Source organism: Tachypleus tridentatus, chromosome 6, assembly GCF_004210375.1.
Source record: "Tachypleus tridentatus isolate NWPU-2018 chromosome 6, ASM421037v1, whole genome shotgun sequence".
Classification (NCBI taxonomy): Eukaryota; Metazoa; Arthropoda; class Merostomata; order Xiphosura; family Limulidae; genus Tachypleus; species Tachypleus tridentatus.
Genome location: NC_134830.1, coordinates 38,234,589 through 38,258,142, shown reverse-complemented (window position 1 = coordinate 38,258,142; position 23,554 = coordinate 38,234,589). Strand labels below are relative to the sequence as shown.

Below are 23,554 nucleotides of genomic sequence, written 5' to 3'. Positions count from 1 at the left end.
TTTTTTTTATTTTGAATGTCGTGCAAAGCTACTCGAGGGCTATCTGCGCTAGCCGTCCCTAATTTAGCAGTGTAAGACTAGAGGGAAGGCAACTAGTTATCATCACCCACAGCCAACTCTTGGGCTACTCTTTTACCAACAAATAGTGGGATTGATCGCCACTATATAACGCCCCCACGGCTGAAAGGGCGAGCATGTTTGGTGCGACCGGGATTCGAACCCGCGGATCAAAAGGTAATATTACACAAAAGTTGCTGATGTAGAAATTAAACTAATGATATCAACTGGAATGTTCAGTCATAATATCTTGTTTCATCTTTCTTAAATTGTTCATATCTAGTATATCTGATGTCAAGAATTCACTTGAATATTGAAGGATACAATACCGTGGAATTTTATTGTGAAACTTTGAAAACTCTTTGGGAAATGGTACGAAACAGAAAAGATGAAACTCGACTATCTTGTATATCTAGAAGTGTAAAAGCCCTCTAATCCTCACCCCCCCCAAAAAAAAAAAGACAATTATTTCCAAGTTAAAAACGTTGTGCTTTGTTAATGGACAAGCGAGTTTAAAGTCATGTTTATGGCGTGTTGAATTTCGAATGAAGTATTTGAACGGCATCACCCTTCGTCTCAATCAGCTATATGCCCGTGTGTCTGGTGTTTTGTGATAAAACGAATGCTTATCTATATGCAAAAACGGCTCGTTTGGGTTGAGAAAATATTTTACATAGAAGAGCGAACAACGTTTCGACCTTCTTCGATCATCGTCAGGTTCTCAAAGAAAGAGGTAACTGACCGGAAGCTGACCACATGTTTGAAAGGGGTTGTGTAACTGAGTGTCGGAATGTAGAGGGCGGTGTTAGATGTTTGAATATATAGTTTTATTTATTTTATTATATTAATATAGGTATAAAGGCGTTCCTTTATATTGGTATCTAGTTTCATCTATATCGTTATGTGATACGTAGTACAGATACAGAGGAAACCGTAGTGTTTAAATTTATACTTTATCAATGCTGCTTTTATTTTTAATTAATTAAAAAAACTCAAATCTGATTTAAAATAAAATTCGTTTCTTTTAGTTGAACTTTGTTAAAACTTAATAAACAAATTAATGAAAAGCACAACAATTTAAAAAAAAAGAATTAAAATAACTCTAAAGAGAAATGTATGTAGTCAGTGACAGTAGGACAGAACTGCAGGGCCTGGCATGGCCAAACGCGTAAGGCGTGCGACTCGTAATCCGAGGGTTGCGGGTTCGCGCTCGCGTCGCGCTAAACGTGCTCACCCTCCCAGCCGTGGGGACGTATATTGTTACGGTCAATCCTACTATTCGTTGGTAAAAAATTAAAATAACTCTAAGGGACAGAGAAATGTACGTAGTCAGTGACAGTATGACAGAACTGCAATGCTAAAATCCGGAATTCGTTTCCAAAAACTGGATAGAGTGAAGATAGCCGAATGTATAGCGTTCTACTAAAGGAGAGAGAGAGAAAGGAATGACGTTAATCAGGATAAAAATGAAAGTTGTTCACTAATACATTAAGATTTTTTAAATCCAAACGACGATATTTCTGTTTTCAGTTTTTATTTGTATGTAGCACCAATCGTTTGCTATTAATATTATTTTCATTAATTATTTTTTCGTTTGTTTCTTATTGAATTTCCTCTAAGGCTGCTCAGGGGCTATCTTCTCTAGCCGTTCCTAATTTCGAAATAATAGAATAAAGGGGGAGGGAGAAAAGCCAGCCAACACAAACCTATGGAGAACTATTACTCATTAATGGTATTTGATTGTCACTTTTATAACGCGCTACATAAATACATGGTACAATTTTTTTACCATTAAATTTGCTGTAATTGGAATAGAAGTATGCGCAGTTAGCGGGGCTAGAACCACGGAACTTTGAATGTAATACATATTTTGTTTTACTTATTAGCATCATTCCTTTTTCCTCTCGGTACCTGTTAAACAAATGTTGAGAACGTCACAGTAGACCATTTTTATTAAACTATAAGTCAATAAAACAGTTTTAATACACTGTTAAACACAAGTTAATATAGATCTTATGCCTCTATTTTCATGCTGCTACTGTTTGTTGAAGCTCGGTCTCTTCAACTGGACCTTCTGTCTGATATTTGACCAATCTGTAAGAACAGATTTGAATACAAAACTGGTAGTTATTTTGAAAAAACACAACAGAAATAGCAAGATATTAAAATAGCTTTTAAGCACATTTTCAAACATGTTCCCTGTTTGTTATTGAAACACATGATAGATGACGCTTTAGCTCTTAATTAGAAGGTTCGGAAGTTAACAACATCCATATTAGATTTGCTCTTAAATACTTCACAACATTTTGAAAATTTCAATAATTAAAAGTCACATCTGTTTTAAAACACTTTGACTCTGTCTTCAACTAAATAATAACAAGATAAGGCATCTTTACATGATTGAATAATAAAGTCACAACTTCTTTAAGATACTTTATATCCTTATATAACTGTACAATAATTAAAAACCTTCTTTAAAACATAAGAGATTTGTTCTTAATTTTTAAGTGAAGTTCACACCTATGTTAGGTATAACTAGCACAAGATATCTGTGAAGTTTATGCCCCTTCATGATTCAAAGAGACCCCAATGTATCAATGTTTCCCTATTATATTTAATTATTTTACATTTAACCATAAGTAGGGCTAGCACACAAAAACAAAACCGTTTAGATATCAAACCGTGGTATTGGATTGGTATCTGTGCACGTGATGTATGTTTGGTTTCAATAGCTTCTGAGTGAGAATATGAACACAATTTGAAACTTGGCGTACACAGGATCTAGGGGGAGAAAAGAAACACTGATACTAGATTCGGTTAGTGCGTCCTTCGTGTTTGGGTAATTTTCATGACACATTTTAGCCCCCTCCGCTTTGAACTCCGAGAGTAAACAACAAGAAATAACGAGCTATATAATTAGTTTTCAAGAAAAAATCTATGTGATATGAAATAAAACATCTTATCGTTGGAAACAGTTAGAGTCTCCAGTTTGTAATTAAGCTGAGAAAACATGAAATTTTACATTAAATATATAGTCTGTTTTTTTGCTTTGTTTGTAGTAACCACGAAACTACTCAACTGCTATCTGTGCTACGCCCACCACATGTATCGAAAGCCGGATTTTGGGCTTTATAAGCCTTCACATTTACAGCTGAGCCACAAGAGGAGCATGAAGTACATTAGTTGTAATCTTAGCTCAGAATACACTGGACATCTTGCCAAAATTAAAACTGTGGAAACTTTTGTTGTTGTTTACTGGTAAAATATTTTTCCGGTGTTGGTTATAAAGTTTCTTGTTTCTGACAACTGGTAACAGGTTTTTGAATTGTTGTTTTCAAGCAGTCAAGAAAGAATGCCAAATAACATGACCGAAACATTCTTCTTATTACAATAAGGCTGGCACAAGTAGTAAGACATTTTCTGTAAACATTTTGTATAAGTATACTAGAAGATCCCTTAAACATCAACAACTGTGTTTTAACAATAAAATAGTATTAAAAAACAGATCATTTATTGAAGCATTTAAATTTAAATATAAACTTTATGACTGTGTTTTTATAGTTAAATCTACTGAACTTAGTAATTGATTACCAAATACCATTACCACTTCTACAGTGGATAAGTTCTTATTTTAATAATTACAGCGTTTCAACCCACAGTATCGACGGTAGTAGTCGAAACGAATTATCAAATTCAGATCTTTCTATTTTAAAGGTTGTTGCTATTGTAGCCTATAGAATTAATTCATAATTATTTATTTCTATTTTAATTTTCTTAAGAGCAAAGATGCACAAATGGCCATATGAGTTGTGTTTACCATAAGGGTTGAACCTTTCAGTTTAGTGTTATGAGCTTTCAATGTTACCACCGCTAAATCAGGTAGAATAAATTTATCACGAATGTTCTAGAACTGAATATTGGAAGTAAAAAGTGATCTTGACAAGATTTTTTTCTAAATTCAAAAAGTTGAAAAATAATAATTATTTTTAAATTCTTCATCACTGTCACTGTTATGGTTTATTATAAATCAAGATTTGAAGCTCACTTACTTCTCTGGGTTCTCTATCTCCAGTATTGTGTCAGGAAGTTGTGTGTTAAATGTTTCTGGTAGAAGGAAGACCATAATGGTTGCTACTATTGACAGAACACCATAAATTACAGAAGGTACAGCGACGTGCGTGTATTCACTCTAAAAGATCAAATTATAACAACTAATCTCTACTGATTATTAAATTTATGCAGAAATAAATGGAAGTTTGAAAACACCATCAACATTTAATATTATTTTACAAACAAAATAAAAGTTTAGCTCATTCAGTTTTTGTCTCTTTATTTATTGTTGTTAAACATAAAGCTACACAATGGGTTATTTGTGCTGTGCCCATCACAAGTATCGAAACACATTTTTTTAAGGTTATAATTTCAAAGAAAACTTTCCGCTGAGCAAGTGGTAGGCTATACTTTTACAGCAGCATTTCTCAGTAAATATTTAAAGGTATATAAACATATTGTCATAAACTATCAAATACTCCAACTGTAAACAACACTTGATTGTGTTTGAAGCTTTTACCACGTATTTTAGGTTCCGTAAGAATATCCTAGTCTCTGTGGTGTTTAATTTATTTCTGTGCAACATCACGATACACTAACAGTATATTTCACAAGTACAAATTAAGGGAAATAATATATTTACTACTCTTATTAACTTTATTCGTAATGTATTACTATGAAACAACATATTTAAAAAAGAAAAATTCAACTTCAAAATGTAATTTTCAGTTTGAAATATTATTAAAGTAATTATTCATATTTTCAAATAGTTATTTCTTCCTGCCATTCAGTGTGAAATTTGATATTTTTGACAATATTTTAGTGGGTTATTAAAAGTTACGTTTTACTCATCCTTGGTAAGATGGGAAGGCATTAGTATAATCTTCTGCAAAATCACCGATAAACTTTCCCACGCGTTTGTTAACGCTAAAACAACGTCAGATGTTGTAAGTCTGTATGTATACAAAGTGTAGTGGTGTCAATTGTGTTCGACACCTACCAGTGATTATTATGTGCTATTGTTTAAAAAATGTGGCTTTTATAATATTAAATGTGTGGTAAACGTAGCCAGATAGTCCCTCTATATAAATACATTTTGTAGTGTGTTATTTTACTTCCTTGTTTTGTTTTTTTTAGTGAAAAGCTCCAGAATGATTTATTAGGAGTTGTATTTGCCGAAGTACTAGAACCCAAAATTCTAGACTTAGAAGGCTCGAATCATACAGATGGGTTGCCGGAGGTGCTGTGTTTTGATTGGTCAATTTCTCATTGAAGTGATAGTTTTGTAGTTTGATGATATGGAATGGAACGTTGAACTAATAAAGTTTTGAATTAAAATAACAATCTGAATTTAAGTAACTCTATAAACTGCTACTAACTGTCATATAATTTCATAGGCGAGTGTGAAGCTTCTGACGTTTGCACATCTGTTAGAACTGTTTCTCAGGGCGGCTGGTATGGGTAATAAAACTTTTATTAAAATACAGTAGAGAACAACGTTTCGACATTCTAAGAATAAAAGTTTCAATACTCGTACCAGCCGTCTTGAGATACATTTTTACGTCAAATGGGTTTCTCGTCATCACAGACCTATTTGAACTGAAAGATAATGGACACGTCTAAGGATAAATTCTTGTTAAAGAACAGTCGTGTTTTAACAAGATTGAAATGAGCTTAACCTGTTTAATACTGGCCACACGTCAACAGGTGTTAAAATAGAGTGAGATTTTCTCTGTACATGAATTAATTTATCCTCATAAATTGACATCTGTGTTTAAGTTGTTCTATGTGTTTACTTGTTCAACAGTTTATATACAAGGTCTTCTAAATCTATTTATAGAAAAAGTAAACTGATATGGCTGTACTAAGAGTCGACTAAATTCTACTTATCCTATTTATAACTTTAATTTATTTTCTATTATATATTTTTATATCCTATAATTCACATTGTAGACACTTCGTCGCGTGAAAATTTTTAATATATAAAAAATGTGTTCGTACATCATTCACAAGCGGTCGGTGTTTCTGCATCAATATAAATAATCCCTGTTAAGTGGCAATACATACTCTGGTAAACAAATGTTTATAACAATTTAAGTTTGTTCTAACTCACCAGTTCACGAACAAAGGGAGCGATTGCCCCTCCTATTCTCGAACAGAGAATAGAAGTCCCAACCCCCACAGTTCTAATAACAGTGGGGAACACTTCTCCTCCATAGATAAAATTGATGCTACCAGCTGTGGATATGAACATCTTTCCAATCATACTTAGTGAAATCTTTGTTGCCACCATATCTTTGTAAAATAAATATATATAGAGATTTAAAACACCAACAGCCAAGAGACCATTAAACTACAGCAGTAAGTTAAATACAGATATGATACCTTAAAAACTTACTTTATGTAACGGAAGTTTGTAAGTGTTACAAAGTTACTTCACGAACGTAAATTCAATGAACATTAGTATATGTGACTCATTTGAAACGCTTGTTGCAACATGTAGTTGAAAGCATAACAACTCTGGTAAAATTAATAATTTATAATTATGAGAAAACAGATTTTCAGTAAACTTTACACACACCTTCCGGAACAGCAATAACCAAAACACAGGAAACAAAAGTAACCACGAAAGAGACTATGATCGTTGGTTTTCGTTTCACATACTTTATTGCTAGAGGGAGCACCACACAAACCGGAAGTTCCACAGCACCTGAGAGTAGTAGGTTGATATACATACTGCCTCCTAGTGTAGCTGAGCCGAAGGTCAAGCCGTAGTATAAAAATGATGTTGCAAAACTAGATAGGTAAAAAATGTTATAAGTAAAACTATTTTTGTTAATAATACAAGCATTACAATTCCTCTTAATTATCGCCAAAGATCGTGTAAAATGTGTTCGCGTTTTATTTTATGATGCATATATAGTGGTTTTCCAACTTTATCTTTTTTTATCTATAATTTTGTGCGCATCTGACACCAAACATGGACTCGTGTATATTCGATTCGATTTCATTACTCATTGAAATATCTATAAGTCTATCCTCAAATCGATATTCTTCAATGTAGGATTAGAATAAGTTAACCTATGAGATCTTGGACCTGACTAAATACACTAATCGAGTCCGAAACCATAATTTGATGTCAAATCGGTCAAGAGATGACGAAACTATGAGCTAAACGTTTGCACTAGAAAAACTCAGAAACATTCTACGAGCGGTTATGCTGCGGCTAACAATATATTACACGTATATCACCAAAACACGTATTGTTTTTTAATACTTACAAGATGAATGCTACTTCTATAGTCCTACGACGTAGCTGCGGAGTTTTGAGCAAGTCCAGGAAGGTTAAAGATGACTTTCTTTTTTTTTCCTACATTTTTATTAATACAGAAAGACAATGAAGTCATTATTGTTCCCATACTTTTGTTGATATTCACAATTTTAAGACTCGACCTTAGAAAGTATGTAAATTTAAAAAAAAAACAATTGTTTTCTTTCACAATCATTTACTGGTGCGCAATAAAGGAAACTGAAACCTTTGGATGGTCAAAAACTTAATAATAAAATTAATTTCGTTATAACTAATGGTTAAAATATTTAATATACATATATATATATATATTATTTCATCCGTATTATGTCCTTTATTTCATACGTATATATGTTTTTAATATTAGAAATATTTTTCATACATGGCATAATATATTATTTTAGATTTGACCTATTTTCCAAACGTTACACGAACTTCGTAAGGCTTTATCGAGATTACTGCTGAAAATTTCAATAAAACGTCAGGATTTCCAACTGCAAAAACAATGTATTCGAATTATTACAAGTTTATTTCAAATAATATTGGTAGTTAAATAAACAGAGAACAATATCATACACCATTATTCTATTTTCATGAAATATAATCAGTATTGTCCGTGTATAAACTTATCACTGTATTTTATCTTTAGTAATTAACTAACACTGCTAAACATCGGGGGCTCATTGATAATCTTGAGTGTTTAAAACACTAACATTTTGGGTTCAATCCCTACAGTAGGTACAGCGCAGCTAGCACATTGTCCAGTGGTGCACTTAAAACAGATGAACAGTTAACTTCAAACAACTTATCTCTTACAAACACTCTTCAAGTCTTTCCTTACATAAATATATAGTGTGTGTGTTTGCTTAGCCCTCGATAGCAGTAAAAGTGGTATTCCTACGCACGCCCTTGTTAGATATGCAAGAAATATTTGTTTAGAACAATTCTTCAAGTCTTTCATTATATAAGTTAATTACCAGTTCAATCTTTGCTTCCAGTATCTTCATCGTGTGATCCAGGTTTGAAACACTTAGTTTATTGAAACTAAAAAACTTCCTGATGGTATTCTCTGCATCTGTGTACTGCTTCCTGGTAAGAAGCCATCTTGGAGATTCTGGCAGGAACCTAAAATATTATTACACATCTATAGTCAAATATTTTATTGAATGTATTAATACTATTTATACACACTAATATTAACATGTAATTCGTTTGTTTTTAATGTATAATCCTTTACTCACCAACAATAAATACAATAATTTAAGTGTTTGGATAACGTGACAAACCCACATTGTTATTAATTATCATTATTATTCAGTTGAATGTAAAGATCAGATTATATAGCACAAACTCTTTGGTAACAGGACTTCTGAAACTTTAAAGTAATGTTGCAACTATAAATTGTTTATGTTTCACGACATGACAAAAGATATTCTCCAACTCACCACCAGGCGACCAACATCGGTAACCAGCTACACGTGGTTACAGCTTGAAAATACTGCCAGTCCTTGATTATCCAAGCAAGTCCAGGAAGGATAATTAATCCTAGAGTCCAACCAAAAGAAAATGAAACCGCTACCCAAAGTCGATACCCTGGACTAATAATTTCCATCACTACAGAAACAAACAAGTAAAACATATTGGTCTACATCTGTTATACGTTACCAAAAACGTTCAGGTAGAGCTACAGTTAAATTACTTATTGCGACAAATAACGTTAACTTTTTCAATGCAATCTGTTTGTTATCTCGAAAAACAAACTGAAACATTTACATGATAAGTTAAACTTGTTTTAAATAAAACGACAGGAATGAACGAACTTTTAAGGCACTCGATCCACAATAAAAGACACTGAATTCACGGAAGGATTTATATTTAAGACAAAGAGATCCTACATTTTGAGAACAAATATTCACAAGTCCTCTCTTCTCTGTTAGCTCTAAATGGTGATGAAAATAATTTTCCATACAGAAAACAAAAGAAGACAGAACATTTAAGATATTAGATATACTATTTACTGCAGAAACATCATCCAGAAATGAAAATGAACAAACTTTCTGTAGCTACTTACATAGAGAAACACCAGAATTTTGTATGCTGGATACACCCATCGCTGAACAAAACCGGGTGATATAAAAAAATGACAAGTTCGGAACAGCTGCACCTGCGTAGCTCGAGACAATAGACAGACATAGGGAACCTAACAACACCGGTCGTCGTCCAAACCTGAATAATAAATAATGTAAATAGTGTAAAACAACAAATAAATCTATGTTATGAGAAACACTTCAAAACAAAAAATGACGTGAAAGTTGAGATAGAGAAGTGAGTGATCAAGTGTAGAGCAATGAATGATCAATTAAACCCACTATTAATATCCGAACAAGTTTTTATACAGTATTTGAATTAACTATATTAAAACGATCACTCAACCTCACCACGTCCTCACAGTTCATGTCGCCATGGCCCGGCATGATCAGGTGGGTTAAGGCGTTCGACTCGTTATCTGAGGGTCGCGGTTTCGAATCCCCGTCGCACCAAACATGCTCGCCTTTCAGTCGTGGGAGCCTTATAATGTGATAGTCAATCCCACTATTCGTTGGTAAAAGAGTAGCTCAAGAGTTGACGGTGGGTGGTGATGACTAGCTGCCTTCCCTCTAGTCTTACACTACTAAATTAGGGACGGCTAGCGTAGATAGCTCTCGTGTAGCTTTGCGCGAAAGTCAAACAAACAAACAATCATGTCGCCACGTCTGATCGTGTTTTACCTCACTACTGTTTAGTAATTATGATATGGAAATAAAAATTTGCTCTGAACAAATTCATTAGAAAGTTCAGAAAGAATACGAATTCAGTTAATTATCTAAGGTAAGGTCACCCACGAACATCAATGAACTAATATTGTAGACTTAAACTCTTGATGTAGGAATAACCGTATAATCGAGATGCAGAACGTTGTACTATATTAAAGTTTGGTACGTTACCCTACATCTGTATTTCTCTATTCTACTGGGTATTTTCAGAAGCTAGAAAACATTATTAACAATCCAGAAAGAAAAAAAAAAAAAAAACGTTTGTAATGGAACCCATGGCATATGTTACAGTTGATGAAAATTGTTTATGATTCATCCTAAAACATATCAGAACAATTTCGTTCTTCGTTGTTAGTTGCATCACTTATTCCAAGTAATTATGTCATAAAAGTCATTACAAATCCCTGTTATAGTTTCGCTACTACCTTTTCCTTTAAAAATTAAACAGTAGTACTTACTGACACGCCAAATGACTGGGTGACGTTAACATACCGTCATACGAAAAGAACATCAGCTTATAACTATCCACGATGTTATAGCTACACAGAAATGAGCTTTGTCTTAAATCCACCGTCCAATAGTAATATTACTTTCATAGGCTTTCAGTAAGAACTTACCAACCTTTCCTCCCGACCTAACTCCTGCTGTTTATTAGTTATAACATCTTAAGGTGCATATCTGCATCATAATCTAGTATCCATTGAGTGAAAATATCGCTGAAACAGGAAAGTGTGATTTTCCTGACCAGATATTTCCTGCTGCAACATCAAATGCCGTCATCAGAATGAACAAAGTGAGGGAAAACAATGGAAGAGATATTAAACAATTATTACAGTGGTGCCGCCTAATATCTTTTTATAAACTAATTGATTTAGCTCCGTATCTTGTTATACATGTGCACAAAATAGATTACTCGTACATTATAGGTTCACCTTCCAGGTTATTCTGTACACCTAGACTGACTTAATGTTCACCATCTACATTTAATACCATTAAAAGTAAACAGATATTTAAACAACATTTTGAGTCTAAAACGTAGGATCAGTCCTTTATAGAAACATCTTACTGTAAAAAAAAAATGTTAGGGTTAGAATTACACCAAACACCTTTTGTAATGACACGCCTTCATGATGTGAATATTAATTAACACATTAATATTTATAGTAAATACAAACGGAGGGATCGGACTTTTATTTAAGAATTCTTCTTATTAATGGTTTGTATTCATTCCTATTAGAATGTATTTACTATAAATAAGTTTGGTTTATAAAATGATAAACCAGGCTCTAAAATACTTACCTGTCACTGAAATGACCAGATATAAATACACCAAACAGCATTCCCAACATAAACACCGTCTGGTTCATGGACTCAAGCCACTCATGATCACAGAACAAGTTCCACTGAAAGATATTAAACTTTAGAACTAAATGGAAATACAAAGAGGGGATAAATAGTTCAGACGTTTTTCGACTATGAGAAATTAATTAATGCTGGTTAAAGCTTTTAGGCTAAATCAATAAAAATCTCAAAGTATATACCTCCAATCTAATAGGTTAATATTTAATATGCCATTTGTATTGGATGGCTACAAAATTTTCTGTTTTAGGGGTGTAAACACAATTTTTGAAGTGACTAATTTATACGAAAATATCCTCTCTGGTGAGTAAATATGAAAATGTAACATGAAACTTAAACGTATACAACACGCATAAATAATGTGATAAATAACGATCACATAGTCCATCAAGTAACTAAGCAAATATCAATAATATAAGACATGTAACATATATAAATACCATTGTGTTACTTAACGCTTGATTTCTCGAAATAGGATGAGTCATATAATACGAAATGTATTTATCCAGATGGAACAGTTCGATTTTTGTCTGCCCATTACGATTTTAGAGAGAAGAGTACAAGGGGACGTGAAGCCTTATAAGTGTAATGGATGTTGGTAAAATAAGTCAAAAGTAAAGACGTAGTGTTAGGATCAGTTAATTTGTAACCATGTGTTTAAAATCTATCATGAAAGTGAAAACATCTATTTAATTTTACATTTAAAGCTCTTTCTAATATAAAACAAACTTATTTAACCAACAGAGATACTTAAGTTAAGAAATCAACCAATTTTTTTTCTAGCTTTATTGTCTGTACATTTCATTTCATGTTATCAACAATATTATATTATACTTTGGTTGTTGAGCAACATGGCATAAAAGATATAGTTGGAACGTTATGTTACCAAAACGCACTGACTTTTCCACATGTTAGAAACTGTTAACTTAACTGATTTTTACCAATAATTATTCTGTGAATATGCCTTCAATTCACTTCATAACTTTCCTTAATTTTGACTGGATCAGAAAGGAATTTAACAACGTTTGAATGCCCCTACTATACTTTACTCAGCGATTGTTTGAAACCTAACAGTTCTCTTTAGCCTCCTACTAAACTCTGGATAGATCCACATTACTTGGAAGAAATTGAATGTATTAATATTCCACAAAAATAGAAAAACAGCAAATAAACCGAACAACGTAACCAGGTTTACAACGAATACATATTTTGAGTGATAGACTCGTTTATTTTGAGATCTAGTAACAAAAAATTAGCAAGCGACACTGTATAGATCAATAGTCTGGAATGCCGAGTGTGAGAAATGGAACTACAGCGCGGTATTTCCAATGGTCAAACACACAAATGAAAACCACAGCTTTCGCAACGGACGAATTAGGCTAGGAGTCTAACGGACTAAAACATCGGCACATACGCCGAAAACATGGTTACAATATAAAACATATACCCTCCAGTAATAGATTATGCATATCCAGTGTGAATACTTACAGCACCAAAATGCATAAGAAAATAAAAACAACACAAAATGTTCTATTTACAATAGTTTACAGAGTACCCAGGTCCACATCATCAGGTTCTATATACAAATATGCAAACCTAAAGATACTGCATAACAGAATCCTACATGAAATATTAGCTTAAAAGAAATCGTTTTTTTGTTAAATAACCATACACTGCATATATGATGGAAGTAGTCCGAAACGCCTCTCTCCAGTTAACATATATATTAGAAAAATATATTAATTACAGACACCAAACGTTAAGATAACATCGTGTCATTATTTTGTACCTAGGAGATTACTGAAAAGCGTTTTTGTATCTAACGATCTCAGAGCAAAGTTTGGTTTGGTCACGCAAAGCTACACGTGGGCTATTGAATTTCACGCAAAGCTACACGCTACTCTTTTACCAACGGGCTATGCTGAGGGCTGAAAGGGCGAGTATGTTTGGTGTGACGGGAATTCGAGCCTGTGACCCTCAGATTACGAGTCGAGTGCCTTATCCATCAGGCCATGCAGGGCCCCCACAGTATAAAATAGTTTACTTCCACTAAAAAAAATTAATATTCACATCCTCGTAAAATAAGATAATTCTACTGAGAGGAATGCTCGCATTCACACGAAATAAGTTACTTTCAAAACAGGAAGTGAAACTCTAATGTGTCTCTGTTTTTTTTTCTTAAATACAACTTGTACAATGGGCTATGTATTCAATGCCCAACAAATTTATAAAGAGTTAAAAGCCTTCAAGATTCACTTTGAGCCCATAGAAAAGCTTAAACTCTCGTATAGCTTGTTTGTGACATTGGGGAGGGCCCGGAATGGCCAAGCATGTTAAGGCGTTCGACTCGTAATCCGAGGGTCGCGGGTTCGAATCACGGTCGCACCAAACACGCTCGCCCTTTCAGCCATGGGAGCGTTATAATGTGCGGTCAATCCCGCTATTCGTTGGTAAAAGAGTAGTCCAAGAGTTAGCAGTGGGTGGCGATGACCAGCTGCCTTCCCTCTAGTCTTACACTGCTAAATTAGGGACGGCTAGCGCAGATAGCCTTCGAGTAGCTTTGCGCGAAATTCAAAACAAACAAACACAAACAGACATTGGGGAGGCCTCTAGTATAGTCTTCTCTTTTAGATTTATAGCTCTAGATCTACATCTTTATCAAGTAATTTATACCAGTTTGGTTTCAGACAGTATAACTTTTCTTAAGCCTTAAATAAACAAAGTTATACGAATATACGTTAGAAGAGATTTCAACATATTTCCATTATCAAGTAATTATATACTTTGCATTTGTCAAGGCCTAGTGTTTAGACAATTTAGGTTACAGCTCTATGAACAGATGTGGGTTTCAAAATTAATAATCGAGCCTGCTGTTTTTTCACGTAGATGACGGTCAGTCAAATAACTATTTCAAATAAAACAAAAACTTTTTAAAAAATTAAAAAGTTCCAGAAACCTTTCTTTACTAGACATCGAAATGAAATATAAAAGAACTATTAAATTACAGATCTTTAAATTTGCACCATCTGGTTTAATACTTCATTTTTACACAACTGATCATTGAAAGCAAATACAATGAAAACTTATAAAATAGCCTATTTATTTTACAAAACTTATCTGTGATCAATAATTACATAGAATTGAACTAACGTGTAGCTGTAACTCAGACACTGGCTGTCTGTGGAGACATTCTTCCAGTAACTGTCCAGTTTTCTAATTGGTGTGGTTTGGCACACCAGTGGTCAGTATCGGGAGCCAAAATGGTAGGGCCAAAATCTGCCACGCCGTCGGTAATCCTCGGTAAATAAGTAAGATTATTATGTAACACTGAAGTCGTCCCAAATTACCTATGACGTCAGTGATTTCCATGTTTTATTTTGGTTGTTCTTTCTTTGACAAGTTTATTCCTAGTTCAAACACACTATACGCTTTCAGGTCTGACTGGATACAGTTGGTTAAATGAAACACAATTCGACGGTGAGTCTCGTAGGACTAACTGAACATATAAATCGAGAATCTTTAGAACAAATATGAAAAAAACAAAACAGAAAGACAGTCATGAAAGTCTTTTTTTTTTTAAATAATTGGATGTTTAATAAAGCAATCTAAGCTGAACTTTAATAACAAAAACACAGATACGATCTTAACTTAATTTTATATTTCACGGCTACAAACATTCAGAACAGCTTTATTTCCATTGGTAAAAACCTTTCGATTTTATAAACGAATCCACAGAATATCCTGAAGCAATTAAGTATAATTCATAAATTATTGGAACTGCTGCGTGTCATAATGGGTTGGCAATAGATTCCTTTTTCAGGTATAGCTAGCTCTGATTTAGAAAAGTAGACCAGAGTAAAAAGAAACCAGTTAATAGCGCCTGCCGTCATATGGGCTTTCTCCAATTTTGGATCAAATAACAAGATTGGCTATAACTTTTACAACGCGGCTAAAGCTCAAAATGCAGAACAACATCACGGCATTAACTTTTGGCTTTCCCACCAGAAGCCCTATACATTGATTTAAACTTCTTGTAACAATGGAAAATTACGTAAGTTTTGAATATTTACTGAGAGGTCTTCAAAGGTTGAATGAGAAAAACAATTTGATTTGTCAACTACGTCATACATATTACACTTCAACAACTAAATTAACAAAAAATAAATACGTCTACAAAATAATGGTTGATCACAACAAAATTATCTATACAGTAAGCTAGTTACCAATACAGATTATTGAGGTGAATTATCATTAATTCTTTGTACAGATTCTCTCCACATATTTTCATATACCATTTCTTTACACTGATGGGGTTCCTTTGTTTTAGAATTTCGCGCCAAGGTACATAACTGAGTTGAGAAAATAAGAAAAGACAAACTCTTATGGATAAGTAAAATCAACTAAGGATTGCCAAGTAAAGTCTGCATATAACACGTTTGATGGTAAAACTGTGTAAAATATCTTTGCTGGTAAAACTATGTAAAATATCTTTGCTGGTAAAACTATGTAAAATATTTTTGCAGGTAAAACTGTGTAAAATATCTTTGCTACTTGGATTTGGGATCTTTAGGATTAAAATCTTAATATTCTATGAGAGTATGATATCAAACAAATAAATGGTTTTGTTTGTTTGTTTTAGAACAAAGACCATATTTGCCCATCTTGCTTTGACTACTGAGAAAACGAGTCCCGGATATAGGCAGAAACTTGTCGTTGTCTCACCGAGAAAGCCACATGTAGGGACATCAAATTTCTCAGAAGGAGAACACAATGTAATAATTTATTGACTTTTAATTAAACAGTATCACACTAGAGTATCATCACCTCTCACCGACAAATCCTGGGCTACGCTCTTACCAAGGAATAGTGGGATTGTCCGTTATATTATAACGTCTCCACGGCTATAAGGGTGAGCGTGTATCGTGTGACGAGGATTCAAACCTGCAACCCTCAGATCGTGAATCGAACGCCCTAACTACCTGCCCATAAGGAGTCGAAATAAGTTTTAACTGACCATAATTCCAGTTGGTGATGTTGTATATTCGATCAATATAAGGAAACTAACACACACGTCTTGGTGCTAAACCTATTTTGTACACAGTAATTTTAACAAAACAATAACTTTTGAGATCTTTTGAATAAATTTTGGTTTTTAGCATAGACACGAGGGATGTAAAGTTTATCAAAATATTGAAGTTTTAACAGTGAAAATAAAATACTCAGATTTTAGAAATTACACTCAGTTTAATATATTAACAGACAACCATAAAATTAAAGTTGGAAAAACCAATGGAAAGAAAATATAAGTTTGTCACAAAAGAATTTTGTTAAACATCAAACAACTGTTATTTTTTAATAAAAATATTTAAGCGCGAAGTATCTTCGAACAGACAAATGCAGAAAAAAACATGTCTCATTCTAATTCCTTACCTGCAATGTTTCACAACTTTTCCTCCGTACGGTCACGTTCATATATCGGTCCTATTAAAGTGGTTATATCGTTTTGAACACAGTCTCAGTTTGGTCTGTTGCAATTTAAGTTAGTGGACTTTCTTTAATTGTGTTCATGTGTTATGTTACTGTACGTCAAAGATCAAGACCAACCAATCCTGCAGTGGTTCATTTTACGATATAAAGCATGTGCTAAGATCTCGTTTCAGTGCTCTATAAAATGATTAATTTGTTTTACGATAAGAAGAGAAAATAATAACAAATTACTAATTAAAAAAGAACTGAATAACAGTGTTATTTTAAAATGACTTTAACAACGTTTAGCTATGGAATTTCGTTGTGACCTCCTTCGTAACATTCTAGTTCATGAAATACTTGATGCGCGTTACAGTACAAACAGGACTTACTAAAGGTCAACCTATATATTTGCCGAATGTCGCATATATATATGTTACTTGACGCTACGGATTGGTTCTCACTTAAAACGTTGGTTACAAGGTTCTCATGATAATGTTGTCAGTGCAGTGAAATCTTGTTGTTGTTTTTTACAGAGTTTGAACCTTTGCTTAATATGATTACTTCATTTTATTTTGGGTTGATTTGTTTTCTATTCTGAGACTTATTTGTCAACAAGCTGACGACACGAACTCTCAGATACGGCTTCCTTATGTCATGTTCAAGAAGTTAGGTTTTGTGGTAAGGCTTCTGGTGGTTGTATTAACTGTGGAAAGTGCAGTGGCTGTGGACAGAAAGTTGGATTTGGATCGTTGATACCGTTCACAAGGGTATAGTTTGCTTACAGTAATCTTCAGTTGATGTCTTATTCTAATTAATCGGTAATAGTTAGACTACAATTACAGGTATTCTCACTTTTTGTGCTATCTGGATTGTCACTGCAGGGTAAATTCTTGGTTGTTAATTATCTTGTGGCGACGTCAAGTATGTGATCACAATACGTCATTAATTTAAGTGATTTACGTCTGCGTAAGTATGGATTTCGCTTGAAATTATTACAGAATTATGTTAATCGTGATTGTTACAAGGTTTTGGTATCTTTAACAAATCATGCCCTTGGTACATATGAGCATATGGGTATTGTTGTCAAATTGTGACTCGGCTTTTAAAACCTTTAAATCCATTTATTCAGGACTTATTTGAGGGTTGGATTCATTTTACTGGTGGATCTGTAATCGATTCTGCTTCTGATTGAAAAGGTGTTTTTAACCAGTCTTTGTTCCATAATCTGTTATTGAATGATATTCAAGGAAATTTTCTTTAAGGAGTTTGTAGATGCTGATATTGTACGTGGTCAAGATTTGTTATGAATGATTCCATTGTTTTTAAGGAAGTAGAACATTATTGGTTTGTGCAAGGAGGTTAAACCTTGTGTTAATTCTAGCACCATCGTTTTTTTGTATATGCCTCCTCTATAAAGGTGTCTAAATAAATAATAATAAAGTGCCCAGGAGTGTAAATTGGTGTTTAGTGTGGTTTTTTTTTAAGTTTCAGTTGTATCACGTTAACAATCGGCAAGTTTGAAATCGTTAAAGTGTAAAAAATGACATCGTTTTAACAATCAAAGATTAAAATGTTTGATTGAAAATAGAATAAAGTGCACTATTGTTGTGTGAGTGAAGTGGACTACTGTTGTGTCACTCTTAAAATTTTAATTGTAATTAAGATAGTATGTTTAAAAATTGCTCATTGTTTATTGTAACAAGTCTAGGTGATGAACTGATCACTTGTCTATCAGGAAACTGAGTAGAGAGACAATATGAAGAACTGATCACTTATCTGTCAGGAAACTGTGTAAAGAGACAATATGAAGAACTGATCACTTATCTGTCAGGAAACGGTGTAGAGAGACAATATGAAGAACTGATCACTTATCTATCAGGAAACTGTGTAGAGAGACAATATGAAGAACTGATCACTTATCTGTCAGGAAACTGTGTAGAGAGACAATATGAAGAACTGATCACTTATCTGTCAGGAAACTGTGTAAAGAGACAATATGAAGAACTGATCACTTATCTGTCAGGAAACGGTGTAGAGAGACAATATGAAGAACTGATCACTTATCTGTCAGGAAACTGTGTAAAGAGACAATATGAAGAACTGATCACTTATCTATCAGGAAACTGTGTACAGAGACAATATGAAGAATTGATCACTTATCTATCAGGAAACTGTGTACAGAGACAATATAAAGAACTGATCACTTATCTATCAGGAAACTGTGTAGAGAGACAATATGAAGAACTGATCACTTATCTATCAGGAAACTGAGTAGAGAGACAATATGAAGAACTGATTACTTATCTGTCAGGAAACTGTGTAGAGAGACAATATGAAGAACTGATCACTTATCTATCAGGAAACTGTGTAGAGAGACAATATGAAGAACTGATCACTTATCTATCAGGAAACTGTGTAGAGAGACAATATGAAGAACTGATCACTTATCTATCAGGAAACTGTGTAGAGAGACAATATGAAGAACTGATCACTTATCTATCAGGAAACTGTGTAGAGAGACAATATGAAGAACTGATCACTTATCTATCAGGAAACTATGTAGAGAGACAATATGAAGAACTGATCACTTATCTATCAGGAAACTGTGTAGAGAGACAATATGAAGAACTGATCACTTATCTATCAGGAAACTGTGTAGAGAGACAATATGAAGAACTGATCACTTATCTATCAGGAAACTGTGTAGAGAGACAATATGAAGAACTGATCACTTATCTATCAGGAAACTGTGTAGAGAGACAATATGAAGAACTGATCACTTATCTATCAGGAAACTGTGTAGAGAGACAATATGAAGAACTGATCACTTATCTATCAGGAAACTGTGTAGAGAGACAATATGAAGAACTGATCACTTATCTATCAGGAAATGTGTAGAGAGACAATATGAAGAACTGATCACTTTACTAGCGGGGAACTGATAACTTTCCTTGGTATGAAATGAAGTGGAAATAATTTTAAGCTCTCCGTTCATTATTAACCGTTTAGGAGGAACATAGTACGTAAGCCTAACGTTTAAGATGACAAGAAAATCCAGATTAAAATATTTCAAAAACGTAGTCCAAAAGCTCCAAGAAAAGCAGAAAGAACGTGAAATAAGTTGAATAATGAAATAGAGGAAGGCGAGTAGCTGATGGTTAGAAAATGACGTAGGAGGATAAATAAATCGCAGGGAAACATACAAGTAACATCAGAAACTGAAATACGTACACGAAGAAACTGATGAATTAAGACGCGAAGGAGACAGCTGTATCCAGAAGTTTGAGAAAACTGAAATGGAAGGAGATAGAAGAAGGAAAAGAGAGAGAAGACGAGAATTACATTTTACAGTCCCTCACTATGATTCTCAGTTCAGTTACGAATCTCAAACGTTCTATGATATTAGTGACATAATTACAGTTTGTTAACAATGTGTGACAAATAAATGGTCCAAAGCTCCATCAATGTGTTGGCCTGGTAGAAAAATTAATGTGACTTTGAAGTCTCGCCTGAACCATTTAAAGTCACCGTTTGAAGAAACTGGCGAAGAATGTCGACAGTTTATAACCATAACTTGGAAGTAACAACTGTTTCCAAATGATTTCCTCTGAGGCTACAAAATGTATGAACTAGACTATATAACTACATTCAAAATACAAAGTTAAATCTGCCATAGAATTGGTTCATCACAACCTTCTTCCAACGAATCGCACAAATTTTTACAAATCTATTTCATGAAAAACACGCAAGAAACAAAGACGAGAGAATATTCTAGAAGGTGAATCAAGCTTAATATTGTTCTGACAAAAAAATGTTGCAATTGTGATCAGAAGCTTAAAATCAGCGGAAGTAAACTGCTTATAGAGAAGTAAGTAATTTGAGAGGTAAAGGCCAAAGGTATAAGTAAATTGCTGGTATAGTAATTAAACTAAATATATCAACTAGATTGTTAAATATTTTAATTATAACTAAATGAAAATATTATATTGACCCTCAAGTAACTCTAAATATGTGAAAGTTCAGTCGTTACATCTTGTGAATATGAAACCTCAATTACTGCGACTTTTAAATCTTAATCCCCTTAGTGATGAGTGCCTTAAGAATTCATATGGAGATTGAAGAAAATATTCAACACTGTGGACTGGTGGTTTGATATGTTAAAAACTCTTTTTCAAATTTGTAGAAATAAAAAAGGTAAAAATCGTGTAAATCCAATTTAATAAAAAAACAACAACTCTAGAAACATTATAACTTATTAATGATTGAGACAAGTTTACAGTTGTATTTGTAACGTGTTTTAAATCTGGAATCGGAATACTTCGAAAATAGAACACTATTTATTCACTTCTACTGCATGCTCTTTGAACAGCAAGGCACCAAAACACAAGACAATTTATTGTTATTATGCGGTTTTCAATTTATTTTTGAACGTCATTATTCTTAAAGTTCTCTCATGAATACTGAATGTGACAGAACGTTATGGTAATCTGAGGGTCGCGGGTTCAAATCCCTGTCGCACCAAACATGTTCGCCATTTCAGCTGTAGGGGCGTTATTATGTCGCAGTCAATCCCACTATTCGTTGATAAAAGAGTAACCCAAGAGCTGGCGGTGAGTGGTGATGACTAGCTGCCTTCTCTCTAATCTTACACTAACTATTTTTAACACTAAAAAAAGTTAGAGAGAGAAATAACACATTTTAAGTTATACTTTATAATTTTAATTTTCTTTCGTCTACTAATTAAAAAGAAAAGATAATTTACAATACATTCAAAAAATGTTAAGTGTATTGAGCTGTAACCTTTAAGTTGTGATGACGTTTAAGAAGGATAAATCGCTTTTATAAGCGATTAATAACACCAAACATTATTAGCACAAAATATCTGATTTATTTACCAGAACTTTGCTGAAATTAAGCAAACAAATTATATAAAACAATATATTAAAACCGCTGTAAGAGATTTCTCGTTGTTGGTATTTGGGTAATTATGTGGAATACCCTGGAGGATCAGGTGTACTAGGCCTCTTCCTCCAGCCACTGTAAGAGAATATTTGGGTTGGTTTGTTTTGAATTTCGCGCAAAGCAACTCGAGGGATATCTGCGCTAGCCGTCCCTAATTTAGCAGGGTAAGACTAGAGGGAAGGCAGCTAGTCATCACCACCCACCGCCAACTCTTGAGCTACTCTTTTACCAACGAATAGTGGGATTGAACGTCACATTATAACGCCCCCACGACTGAAAAGGCGAGCGTGATTCGAACCCGCGACCCTCTGATTACGAGTCGAACGCCTTAACACCCTTGGCCATGCCGTGCCAAGTGTAATAAATGGGTTTTATTTGGGAACTATGTACTTTTAGAGATGATAATAGAGATTAAAATTTGAACTGTTAATGAAGTTCTAATCACAGGTGATTTTATTTTCAAAAATACTGATTAGAAAATGCTAGAGTCAAACCATGAGGAAGAAAGGTTTCTGGAAACTGTTCAAGATGGGATTTTCACCAATTGATCAAGGAACCTAATACAAGTAACCCTAATTTATTTTTATTATTAACTTCTCATACAGAAATGACTGAGAGGGTGGCAATTGGGGATCATCCAGATGAAAGTGATAATTGCTCTATTAGGTTCGGTGTTTTGCTGCATATCGAGGTAAGAAATAATGATATTTCGGTTACTAACGAAGACTTAAGCAACATTCCTCATCTTGAGCAACTGATAAATGAAAACGAAGTTGAACAAGACTACTACATAAATCCTGAGCTTATTAAAATAAAACTAGGAAGTTTAGAAAATGCTAATGCTTACGGGTCGTATATTTTCCTGGTGATTTCAAAATAGGTCAAGCCATATGCCACATTTTCTGTAAAAAACTTGAATACTTTACAAGTACCAACAGACTGTAAATTTGCTAATGTCACGACACCCCTATCATGAAGGGAGATAATAAAAGTTGACCATATTTTGATATTATTTCATAATAAAAATGGCAGCTAATCGTAAAAGAAAAGTTGACGACGAAAACCGGCAGTTTCATGATGATAGGACTGCGCAATACTGTTTTGTTCAACAACAGAAGAACGTGATTTGTCTGCTGTGTCATTCGACAGTAGCAGTGACGAAGGTATCCAATATAAAGCGTCATTATGAGTCGAAGCATAAAGATTTCCACAACGTTGTCGGTGATGAACGAACAGCTCGAATTGAATTTCTGCGGCGGTTGCTGAATCACCAGCAGAACATTTTCTCAAAGCAGTCAGCAGATTTAGGTGCAGCATGTGAGGTCAGTTACAATATTTCGTTAATGATAGCGAAATCTGGCCGACTGTTCACTGATGGTGATTTTGTCAAGCAATGTATGATTACTGCATTGGAAAAGTGTCCGGAAGCAGTTCGCAAGCTACAGACGATGGCTTTGAATCATATGACCGTTTAACGAAGAATTTCACACCTCTCAGTAGACGTGACAAGGCAGCTTATAAATAAAGCAGCCAA

General features: G+C 33.8%; 2 protein-coding genes across 3 annotated transcripts; both read right to left on the bottom strand.

The window, feature by feature from the left end:
• Window positions 1–926: 926 nt before the first annotated feature.
• On the bottom strand, window positions 927–17,189 carry LOC143252279 (solute carrier family 22 member 13-like). 2 transcript variants are annotated; one of them, XM_076504169.1, is made up of 5 exons: window positions 17,020–17,189; window positions 6,689–6,903; window positions 6,221–6,402; window positions 4,107–4,246; window positions 927–2,151 (listed from the first exon to the last, which is right to left on the bottom strand). In XM_076504169.1, the coding sequence occupies exons 2-5, from the start codon at window positions 6,840–6,842 to the stop codon at window positions 2,085–2,087; spliced, it is 543 nt and encodes a 180-aa protein (XP_076360284.1). In that variant the 5' UTR covers window positions 6,843–6,903; window positions 17,020–17,189; the 3' UTR covers window positions 927–2,084. The 2 variants fall into 2 exon arrangements, with proteins under 2 accessions (XP_076360284.1, XP_076360283.1); XM_076504168.1 differs by lacking the exon at window positions 17,020–17,189 and adding an exon at window positions 7,389–7,522.
• On the bottom strand, window positions 8,353–12,071 carry LOC143251587 (organic anion transporter 3-like). Its single transcript, XM_076502859.1, has 4 exons — window positions 11,530–12,071; window positions 9,489–9,643; window positions 8,863–9,031; window positions 8,353–8,542 (listed from the first exon to the last, which is right to left on the bottom strand). Exons 1-4 carry the CDS (start codon window positions 11,595–11,597, stop codon window positions 8,353–8,355), a joined length of 582 nt encoding a protein of 193 aa, XP_076358974.1. The 5' UTR covers window positions 11,598–12,071.
• Window positions 17,190–23,554: the final 6,365 nt, after the last annotated feature.

What these genes read in the sequence shown, in the direction of transcription:
- LOC143251587 (XM_076502859.1), bottom strand. Translation starts at nt 11,597, where the DNA reads ATGAACCAGACGGTGTTTATGTTGGGAATGCTGTTTGGTGTATTTATA. An exon ending in TCTGGTCATTTCAGTGACAG is followed by an intron (nt 9,644 to 11,529) that starts GTAAGTATTTTA and finishes TTTATTATTCAG; the next exon opens with GTTTGGACGACGACCGGTGT. An exon ending in AAATTCTGGTGTTTCTCTAT is followed by an intron (nt 9,032 to 9,488) that starts GTAAGTAGCTAC and finishes TTGTTTCTGTAG; the next exon opens with TGATGGAAATTATTAGTCCA.
- LOC143252279 (XM_076504169.1), bottom strand. Translation starts at nt 6,842, where the DNA reads ATGTATATCAACCTACTACTCTCAGGTGCTGTGGAACTTCCGGTTTGT. An exon ending in GGTTATTGCTGTTCCGGAAG is followed by an intron (nt 6,403 to 6,688) that starts GTGTGTGTAAAG and finishes TATTTTACAAAG; the next exon opens with ATATGGTGGCAACAAAGATT. An exon ending in GAGATAGAGAACCCAGAGAA is followed by an intron (nt 2,152 to 4,106) that starts GTAAGTGAGCTT and finishes CTGTTCTTACAG; the next exon opens with ATTGGTCAAATATCAGACAG.